At 40.0% G+C, this 11209-nt stretch overlaps 1 protein-coding gene across 3 annotated transcripts in view; it reads left to right on the plus strand.

Annotated features, from left to right (window-relative positions):
* Nucleotides 1–5915, plus strand: part of LOC117421247 (lateral signaling target protein 2 homolog) — a 136889-nt gene extending 130974 nt beyond the window's left edge. Inside the window, exons 12-15 of one of the 3 annotated variants that reach the window (XR_009330672.1) lie at nt 891–995; nt 2424–2527; nt 3507–4404; nt 4827–5913. Coding sequence is in view for 2 of the 3 variants with exons in the window: in XM_034035394.3 (XP_033891285.3) it covers nt 891–995; nt 2424–2527; nt 3507–3638 (341 nt within the window). In the remaining variant the exon portion in view is untranslated. Of the gene's footprint in view, nt 1–890; nt 996–2423; nt 2528–3506 lie in introns of all 3 variants that reach the window. The other 2 variants (XM_034035394.3, XM_034035393.3) reach the window with 2 other exon arrangements.
* The last annotated feature ends 5294 nt before the right edge of the window (nt 5916–11209 follow it).

Consider the following 11209-nt stretch of genomic DNA (forward strand, 5'->3'; position numbering starts at 1 on the left):
TATTATTATTTCGTCATTTAGCAGACGCTTTTATCCAAAGCGACTTACAGAGACTAGGGGGTGAACTATGCATCACAACTGCTGCTGCAGCCACTTTAAATATGACCTTGTTTTTACGTCTCATCCGAAGGACAGTAATCTTCAGGATAAAACAGTACTTGTACTAGACTTCAGTACATGTCATCCTGTTCAGTGCTGCACAGGTTTTGGTATTACAGTGCTTTTGTTTGCTTGCTCTTACACAATCCTGAAAACATGCTTAATCACTTGTTGTAATACATGAGCCCCAATAAACTAGTTCCATGCTTGCAGTTTGTATTCCACCCCCCTACATACATACTACATTCTCTATCATTTTTTTAACCTAGTTTCTACTTGCCATTTACAGTGTTGACTTTACATGTATTTATATACTGTAGCACTCATTCACACTTGATCTCCAAGCACTTTTTCAAACAGCTGAATCACTGAGCGTCCACTGACGTGCAGACACCTCTGGGGTGGAAGGCTTTAGCATTGTGTGCCAGCACACCCCGCAACAGCTTCTGTTGTTGGCCTCACTTTTTTGGTTTCCCTTCATTTAGCACCACAATTAATAGCATTGTAAAATGCAGTTCATGTAGCTTAGTTTCCTGCCACAACCCTGGGTTACCTGCTTTTGTTGGGGAACCGTCAATAAATCACGTGATTAAAGCCAAGGTAATTTGTATGGGAAAGGTTAAACAGTGGTTCATTGGGACGTGCAGAAATTAGTTGTTTCATCTTCTAAATACAACTTTTAGGCAACCCTAAGGACTGAAGATCCGTCGATTTGTAATGTGTTAATCTGAGCCCAAACACATCTTTTAATGAGTGTTACACTCTGTGTGTTTTTAATGTCTGTATTACAGCTGGCCAGGGCCTGAGAAGTGTGGCACTGGAGGACTGCGCTTTGTGTCAGGAATGCATTTCATCTTCTGAGATCGCTGCCAAGGCCAGGGACGGGGAGTTTGAAGGTAAGACTTGAAAAGGGGTATTGCACTGTGCTGGCAGTCACTGTGAAAGATTATACGATATAGAAGAGGCAGCCAAATAGCAGAACCCTTTCTGAGGTTTATCCAAATAGAAGATGAGCATAAAACAATATTGGTCTTTTTACATGAGAGATGAAATGTGTTTCATTCTAGACAGCTTGCAGACTGGGATACGTTACAAAGAAACATCCTTTATACTAAGACAAATGATCACCCCTTGATTTTTTTTTCTTTAAACATACTGACATTGCTTGCTTTATTTAAAGTGAGTTACTAAGTAGAAAAAAAAAATAAAGGCTTGAGCGAAAACATTGATGGTTTCTTTTGACATTCACTCCTGAGGACAGCATCATTTGAAAAGGCACTGCTGCAATGAGATCAAAAGCCAGTATCACATTTTTTCTTATTATAAATGATGTGAGATGCCAATGCAATTACCAGTTCCCCGCTGCAGAATTGATGTGGGAAGCCCAAGACTCAGGAACAAATGGGTGACCTATTCATCTTCTGACGAATTTCAGCACAGCTTCAACAGTCTTATCTACAGTAAATCCACATGACTTGGATTAAGAACAACATTACATAGCAGGGGGTATTGTGTGCAAGGAGCAAAGGCACTTGTTACAGGAATGGAAATAAGGGCAAGTTTGGAGCGCTCGTCAATATTGCTAGACCTGCCATAGTCTTGCTGAGAAAAACAAACTACACCCTTCACTGTAGGTGAATCTACACCATTCCAGAGTTCACTGTGATCTTAATTAGAAGAAAAAATAAACATGGAGGGAACAAGCTCAGATGTGTTTAATTAGGATCCCAGTGAAGCCTAGAATGGACTGAATTGAGTCCAGCTGGCATCTAATACTGGATTTTCTGAAATACACACACACACACACGCGCCTCTTTTCCATTCACTTATTGAATTTAGTAACTACTCTGAAAAAATGTTACAAAATAACAGTAAGTTAAGTGGTAAAATGAGTTTTCCATCACCCTGTACATTTTTGGGTTTTGCATTTCATGACATAACAGCTTTATTTCCTTGAGTCTCGCAACAAACATATTCACCAGGCGGTTTCCATTATACGTTTTTTTTACAACTTTAAAACAGGAAGCTATGCCTTTTTTATTGTCTTTCTTCCACCCTTCCAATCATGTGTATGTGTTTTTGACAGCGAGTTGGACTGACAGCTAAGTGGCAGTTGAGGGGTGTCAAGTGTGTTGGATTCAAGTGTGGCGTTGATTCGTTTTAAGGGACGGGGGGTATCAAATGTTTGCATGACAACCACGTCCTCATCAATATGAATCTTTTTGGCATTACTTTGAACTGCAATGTTCCCAACATATGTTTTATATACCGTGCCCTTCAAACGTTACACAGCTGTAATTGCGCTCCCTCCTCTCTGTCCACAGATCCTCCGGACTGGGTTCCAGATGAGGCCTGCAGCTACTGCACTGCCTGCGAGGCTCCCTTCACTGTCATCCGCAGGAAGCACCACTGCAGGAGCTGCGGCAAGGTGCTTAATCAGGAGCAGGGACGCAGGAGACCAGGCACCCTGCTTCATCTCGTAACATGAGAGCTCCCTGAACTACAAAGGAGCAGACGTGTTCTTTCCATCCCGACTGTTCATTCGCTCGTCTGGGTGTTGTTACCCAGCCCGGCACACTTAAAACTCAATTAAATTGTTTTGTTTATTTTGACTCCCAAGTCATACACGGCATTCCTGTAGGTGCTGTGCGACAGAAGTGCGAGATTATTGATGGGTTTGTTTTTCACATACCTAAAAATCCGATTTCACTCCATAAATTAACAACTTTCAGCAGATATTGTAATACGGGGTGTCTCAATACTTGGGTAGTGTATGAATGAGATCATATTCTGTAATTTGAGAGACGTCGCAGAATCATCTATAATTACAAAATGTATTTTTAATCATCAGAATTAAACTGCAAAGGGATGCCTGATGTACTGTTACAAAAACGAGAATGCCAGTCTATGTGGTGGCATTATGTACACTGGAATTGCATAACAAGACACAGGGTGGACATATAAAGTCATGTCGGAATACTTTGACTGGAAGCTGATGCCTTGTTTGTATCTGAATCAGAGATAAGGTGATTTAAAGTGCAAAAGACGTACAATGACATGCCGTACTTTCCACTGTTGATTTGTAACATAAATAAATCAGCCAGAGTGTTCAGTAGTTGTATTTTAAACTAGCATTTTCCTAGCAGTCTCACCAATCTGTGTTCACAATCAAGTCTTCTCCTGGATGTGTTAATAGCCAATTAGTAGGTTTTCAGTGTTTTTGGGGACATTTTGACAATCTGTAATCGTGCAGACGAGAAAAAGTGAGCCCTTCTTTTGGTGCCTTTGGCATTATAAGGCTGTAGGAAAATGTTACAGTTTTGTTGTATAAAAACAGGATTTCTCAAGCAGGGTTGCATTCAACCCTGATTTAATGAAACTGTGTTTTGTGTGTGTGTGTGTTTCAGATCTTCTGCTCCCGCTGCTCCTCGCACTCTGCCCCCTTGCCCCGGTACGGGCAGGTGAAGCCCGTGAGGGTGTGCACACACTGCTACATGTTCCACGTCACCCCCTTCTACAGAGACAAGACAGGGATCTGACAACAGCCCCGGCCCGAGGCGGCGGGACTGCACAGGAACTGTACTGGACACTTCTATTCCATCAAATAACACCACTATAAATAATGATTCATATTAAATAAATGCATTTTAAAAAATTGAAGTTTCCTGTGGACCCCGCTAAAAGCATGGTTGGCTTTGATGGACCCTTTTTGTACAGACTATTTTTAAATAAAAACAGAAAAGTCATTTAATAGCAAGCTGCTGAAAGGGAAGCACTGAACAACCCCTAGCCCGAGGACTACATTCTTCCATAGGTCTCTAATACTCTGCATTGATATTATTGGTGTTCTAATGCTGGCCAGAGAAAGGGAACACTTCTCCTTCTGCTACACTGGGAAGGAGCAGGGCTCAGACAATAAACAGCTTTGCTGCATTGCTATGGAACTCTTACAGCAATGGCAGTTTACATTACCTTGAAACAGCAGCCAGGGCAATAATGCAAAGCACCACACATGTCCTTCAGAAACAAACAACTTTAATTTGCTTTTTCATTGGATACTGTGCACAGCCAAGGCGATTATATAATTCTATAAACTCAGATGAATGTGTGTGAATAAGTAGACTGGTTTTCATGGCTTGTATGCCAAGCACTTTCTTTGCTTTGTTTTTCTGAGTCTCACTAACACCAGTGCTTGAAGATTCAGATTGGATGCATTTTGTATAAAGGGCAAAATACTCTAGTTTGGCAGAAAGTGCAGGCTCATTGCCACCTGACCAAGAATACACACAACGTACTTTTAAACAGGTATGTAATTGTATATTAAGTAAAACAGCATTAATTTGGTGAGAATTCAACTGATAACAACTTCATGTCCAAAAATTGTATTAGTTTATTTTTGCTATTTTGAAATCCCTCTTTGTTTAATTTCACCTTTCACAATAGAATTATTCAAGCCGTTTTACTTAGTAGCGACTCCTGATACACAGACAGAGTAACTGCAGGTTAATCCCTCTAGCTCTTGAGATCCCGAGATTGTGTCTGTCTTTCGCATCGGTCCCAGTGTCACAGATAGAGCCTGTCAGTACAGGCTCTTGGAACAACACTGATTCTCTACGCATTGGCATTCCATTTTGTTTTTTCCTCTTTCATAATTAAAATATGCTGCAGTGTTCTGGTTTCATATGCCGCATTGTAATGAGATGACATCTTGCTTTCTGCTTTAACAGCAGTTAAAACCTCAACCGAAAACGAGTCTGGAGCTGTACACACAGAAAGAGGAGGAGGATTTCTGCTTCAATGTATCCATACTGAGGCCAAATTGACCTTGGAGCTTTGAATTATTTTTTTGTTTGTTTTATTATTACTCTCCAATAACTGGCCATTTAAGAAGTGGAAGATCCACATTTTAGTTCATTTTTGTATTTGAGAGAATACTGCCTTTATTTGCACCATGGACATTGAAGCACAAGGATATGAAGGACAGGCCCAGGATTTGAGGTCAGCTTGTCCCGACTCCCCCGAGCACTCACTCTAGAGCCTCCCAGTGATGCTACTTTCTCTCTTTCACTAGCCAGACTAACCAACCTGGAAATGTAAAACCCAACATAAAGAAGCATCTGTCAACGTAGAGACCTGATCATCTCCCCTTGTCTTCTCAACCGGAAAACCATTTGTGTGATGCCATCCACTAGACATCATGTCTACAGCTTTCTTTTCATCCTTCCAAGAGGAAATGTAATTGTCTATCCCTGCTGTCATACAGCAGAGACTCTGGAATGCATATGATACAACATGTCCATAAAGCCTAAGAATAGAATGTGTACAAATAGATAAAGATTTGATGTCTGCTTAGATTGCAGAGCCACACAACCATGTGTAGATTATCTAGATGTGTGTTAGTCTGGCTCTGTAATTCTGGCTTAGTTTGTGTAGTTTAGCACTGGGTTCTTCCATTCATTCAGTAATCTATTACTACTTTCAGCTCAAATCTCAGGCATTACATTGCAATGATTTATTATGAATTATAAATACAATAACGTAAAATTGTAAAGATGATTAAACAGAAAAAAAAGAAAACAAAATGCACAAGTTACAAATAATTCCCCTGTATAAACAGAATGATATTTAAAAGGACTGCTTGGTCTTATTTCCATAAATGCTGTATGAAACTGTGTGTGAGGATCTCAGATGCTGTTAGTTTCTAATGTCTTGTAAATACAATAAATACGACTTTTCTCTTTCAAGAAAAGCAGGAGACATGCTTCAAGTCTTCTGAATGTTGTGTGCATTTGTATTTATTTTTACTCAATTTAGAAGGTAGAAGGTCAGTGGGCATCCTCTGATCTAATGACCAAGCCAATTGTCTCTTTACACTGGAGCTTAAGAGCAGGTGCCGGTGAGCTACTGGCCTCTGGAGCACAATGGCCAGCCCTGTAGGTGTTTACTCAAGCTCACCGGCCACTGTAGTGAGAAGAAACAGTCCCTGTGGAAGCGCCAGCGCTCCCCTCTCTTTATGCACACCACGTGGTCATGCCTTTACCGGGTGAGGCACTCGCAGACCCAGGGATCTGTCCCAGGTACTTGCATTGAGAATCCAAATCCTGTTATCTTACATTGATACAACACATTTGGATAAGCAAATATCACAAAGGCCCCATTGATTAATGGCACAGCACAGCCTGAAGTCATAGCCAGAATCTGCAAAATCCTGACCCTTAAATAAGGCAAGTCCAAAGCACCTGTCACATAATAGCTCTAACTGAAGGATACATTGATAGTTCTTTGAAACAACTGGCTCCCCGTGACTAGATGCACCTGGTAATGAATGCTTAATTAATTATTTATTTACATAAGCCTTCAGTAATTATGCCTTCAGCCAGGGTCCAGCCCTGTTTTTGTACTTCTTTCTGCAAGCAAGGAACGTATGCCATATACAAGGTTATGATTAATAATGTATCTTTAGAGCCTTCAACCAATCACTGTACAGTAATTGAAGGGTTAAGACACAAGATGCTACTTTGTATTAAACACCACGGTCCATGCATGTGATTTTCATTGAATGCAGTACAAGTCAGACTCCGATCAGGGAGTATCCGGATTGTATTGCCAGTGTTGCACAGGTGCAGTTTCCAGCAGGCTCTGTGGGATGGCTTCGTCTGCTCCCCATGGCAACTCCAGCTAAACAATACCCACAGAGAGTGACGCTCTGCCCCTGCCATATATACTGTATAAGTAGGGGTTTTGTTTTTGATAAACTTGAAGTGAATTTAGTCACAACATTATTTCAATCTCTCAGCATAAGTCTGCAGGTCTGCTAATAATACAATCTAGGAATTAGGTTAACCATCATGGTGGTTAACTAACAGGCACTAGAATAAATTTATATATATATATATATATATATATATATATATATATATATATATATATATATATATATCAGGTACCGGTACTTAATCTCAGAAGCAGTCACACAAAACATATGCTCTCTGTTATGTCTGAACAGTTTACAGAAGTTAAAATATGGCATCTTGTGGCATGTATAGGTATTGCAAGTGTTAATCACACACAAGCATTATTAAGCTGATTTCTGTTCTCTCAGCAGCTTGCACAGGTTACGAATGTGCTATTATTAAGCTGATTTCTGTTCTCTCAGCAGCTTGCACAGGTTACGAATGTGCTATTTTTGGGAATACATGAACTAGCACACGTTAAGGTTAATGTTGCTACTGCAACCTAATTAAAGAGTACAAAATCAAATTCATCATGGCTTGCTAATTATATCCACCATTAAGTCCATTTTTTATGCCGCAACAGGCAGGTGTTTTGTCTGTAGTGTATCTTTCATTGCACTCTACGTCATCAGATCTCATTGACTGTCCAGAAATAGTAGACTGTGCTCATGAAAGTCACCCATGCAAACTGCTCTCATAGGGCCACAAGCCACATGGCCTCTGAATGTACACATCTCCTGTAGTCTGTCTCATCCACCCTTGCTATTGAAAGTTATTTAGCACTAGCCCAATCACTTGTATTGGGAATTACATTTCTGTTGTTAGCCCTTCAAGCACTAGACCACGTGAGAGCTGACTTTCCCCTCAGGATAAACTGCATTGCAGTGGCACCAGCACAGTTCCCTGTTTATCCACCAGATGGCGCTGCTGCCCATGAGCATTAGCTATGCTGAGCTCTCACTGTGAAGCAAATTCAGGGCATTTAATAATATAGGACTACCTTGTGTAATAAGCTATTAAAATATAGATGTAACTATGGATAACATTAGATCATGTTTTTATACTATAACCAGTAGTACAGGGGGACTGGAAGGGGATTTTTGGTTTAAGAAGTACCAGCAGGTGCCACTGGTAAAGCACAGGCCATTTCAATGAATGATTAGTCATCGCTTCCGAATGTGTGAAACATCAAGGATGTGCTCAGAAGTCTGTGCCACCACCTTTAACTGTATGGATTGTGAAGAAAGGTTGCTGTAGTTACTAATCTTGATTTTTGCGTTTTTATCATATGAGCTTTAAAGTTTTGGCAAGGAATTTAATTTAGTCCTGAAACTGCCAAATGAAGTGGCACACTTGCATTATATTTACAGAGCGAATTATTGGTCTGAATTTAGTAATTCCTACATCTAATGGATTATATTTTTCTTCTTTGTATGATGTGTGTGATTGGAAATTTGGATTACAAACATTTGCCTGCTGATTACCATTGAAGTTTGAAATATAATCTCAAGGCTAATAAAAAAAGGAGGACTGTGAATTGACCACTGAAAAAAGAGCTGAAAAGTGAAAAAACTCTCTCAAAGAAAGCACGACGTACAAGTATGTGCTACATGTTGTGGGTGCTTCTAAATCACGTTAAAAAGGCCTCAGCCAGTCTGACAGTGAAACACATATTGAAAGAGCAACATTTTACTATAACACCCGACAAGGCAAACCTTATTAGCAGAAGCATTGCGCAAAACCAAAATCATCCCACAAGGGCGCTGTGAAGAACTGCAAGGGAGAGTGGCAGACAAGAGGAAGGAACGCATAAAAACATAGTGAAAGGGGAATGTGTCCGAATGAAACGTGAAAGACAGAACTGAATTGGGTTGCTCTGGTGCGAGCGGTGCAGAGTGTCACCTCATAAACATCTATAAACCATTGTACACGCAGCCAGAAGAAAACACATCCTGCTCGGCCAGTCCCTTGTTATTGTACTGGGGTCCCTGCTGGGAATGGAGTGGGAGGGCAGCCCTGCAGGAGGGCGTTTGTGTGTGTGTGGGACGGAAGGGATTTCTAAATTGCTTTTTATTCTGAAACATCATACACCTGGACATATTGTACTTCGAGGCAGTGACCCAGCCCAGGGCAGGACCCTTTATCCTGGTCTCCATATGTACCAACTCGCTTCTAAAGCGCTTCCTCCCCCCCCCCCCCCCCCCCACCAATAATACAACATTTTCCCATATGTTTTCCTGTTTACATGACCTGTGTTTATATTACATTTTCAGGTTCCTCAATTAATTAAAAAAAAAAGAAAGCAGTAGTTCAGCCATGTGCCATTAAAATGATCCTGCATGCTTCACTCACAGTAAGATATCACGGGACAGTTATTTACTCCTTCTGTCTCCTCAAGCAGGGTGCATATACTGTACCTATTTTAAGAGATTTTAGAGGAAATGAAATGCGTCATGGATGTTGTTAGCACAAATGTGTAGATTTTACAACTGTAAACAGCCAGACTCCAGGGAAGCAGTATTCTTCTGATTTTCATTTCCTGAAAACAGCACTTTGAGATATTTAAACCATAAATAATCAACCTAATTAGGGATTTAAAATACGTATAATAAAATAGTGATACTAAAAAGTGTATTATTATTATAGTTAATCTTTAATTATTCTTATTTAAGAGTTTTTTTTGGTTTGTTTGTTTTTAAATGTACTAGTAAGTCTGATAGATTACAAATGTCCACATTGGTTTAAACATTGGGGTTGATGAATGAGGATATTTTGTGGTTGTTTTTGTTGTAGATCGCGATGGCCGCCAAGTGCTCGTTACAGGAAAGGGTGGAGCTGGTGTCATGTGACTTTTTGATCCCCTGCATGTTAACAAGATGTAATAACAATGGCAATACATTTTACAGATCAGTCAAAAGTAAATCCACAGTTTCCATGCACTGTGGGTAACTGTGGTATAAACAACTCTGACAAGGGTGTAGGAGGGATTTTTAACCTTCACTCCATGCCAAATTAGGGATTAAAAAAAAAAATGTATTCCCTATTGGGATGCCCAGCAGAACCAATCTAACAGACTTGAAAGCAGCAGCTAGCTTGAAATGATGTAAAACTAACCAGTTGGCAAACATTTTGAGTAATGCTTTCTTCATTGTACAGGAAGTTGTACTGGTGTTGATCTGCCCTTTATAAATGTGTTTCAAGCAGCAGGGCTGGCGATCTGATATGTCTGATTGATGACGACTGAAGGTGGAGTGTCTTTAAAATACAAATAACCCACGCCACCTAACCACCTAATCACGTCAAACCACATCAAACCACATGCCTATGCGATTCCATGAACTTTCACAGCTACCGAGAAAATGCATTTCACAACTGGGTGCTTCCACTCCAAGCATGAGCCACCCTTCCTCTAAAACACAGCTCTCATCAATGCAGTTCACACGGTCTAAAGGGAAAACAAACTGCCGGCTTTGAAAAAGATATTCTGTCCAAATGTTTGTCCATTTGACTAGTTTTAAATCTACAAAACCCATTATTAAACATCTTACTAAAAGCCTTTTTGCCATTTGGGATGATACCATGCAGTACAGCTGCTCTGTAATTTCTAGTATGCAGTGAACATGAAACCTGCAATGAGATCAAAGGGCAGACAAACAGTCACAAACTATACGCCTTATTCACGCAGCGGCCATGTTTGGTTGAAAACGAGAAACATACAGCAGAAAGGGTACAGCAATTGGATCGAGGGTTATATTCATGAAGTAGAAGGTAAATTAGCAAGCGCATTTGTGATCGGAAAGTGAATAAGCTACTAGCCTATACTAGATTAGTAAAATATGTTCAGATCTCACAGTTTTAGTTAGAGATCGTTTACTTTAATTATTATTGATGTTGATATCAAGCCTCTGTATTGTTTCACGTGTATTGGTTTGGTATAAGCATGTGTTAATTGTTTTCTAAATACAGTTAAGAGGCAGGAGAATGGCTGTAGCGTTAGGGCTAAGGCGTTCCGGTCAATGAAAAAGAATGAGTCACTTTACAGGGTTCAGGTAACACAATATCCGAAAACCTAGGCTTGGTTTGTTTCTCCAAGCTTAGTTCTGTTCAGTTATTAATCCCATTGTTAAGATTCTGTTCAGTTGTATACTAATCCGCTGTTCCATTAGCACATTCAATGTTTTGTGTGTAGAACAAGTGTTAGTATAATAAAAAGAAGGTAAGCAAATACATTTTAAAAACAAGAATCAAACGTCCCTCTTTGTGTTATTCCTGTACAGTTTATTTGGAGTTAATGTAACGTTACGGATCTCCTTTCTGACCAAGTACTGTGTAACTCAAGCATATTTTTTGTTAACTTGCGTTACTAAACATTTTTG

This window comes from Acipenser ruthenus, chromosome 1 (assembly GCF_902713425.1).
Source record: "Acipenser ruthenus chromosome 1, fAciRut3.2 maternal haplotype, whole genome shotgun sequence".
Classification (NCBI taxonomy): domain Eukaryota; kingdom Metazoa; phylum Chordata; class Actinopteri; order Acipenseriformes; family Acipenseridae; genus Acipenser; species Acipenser ruthenus.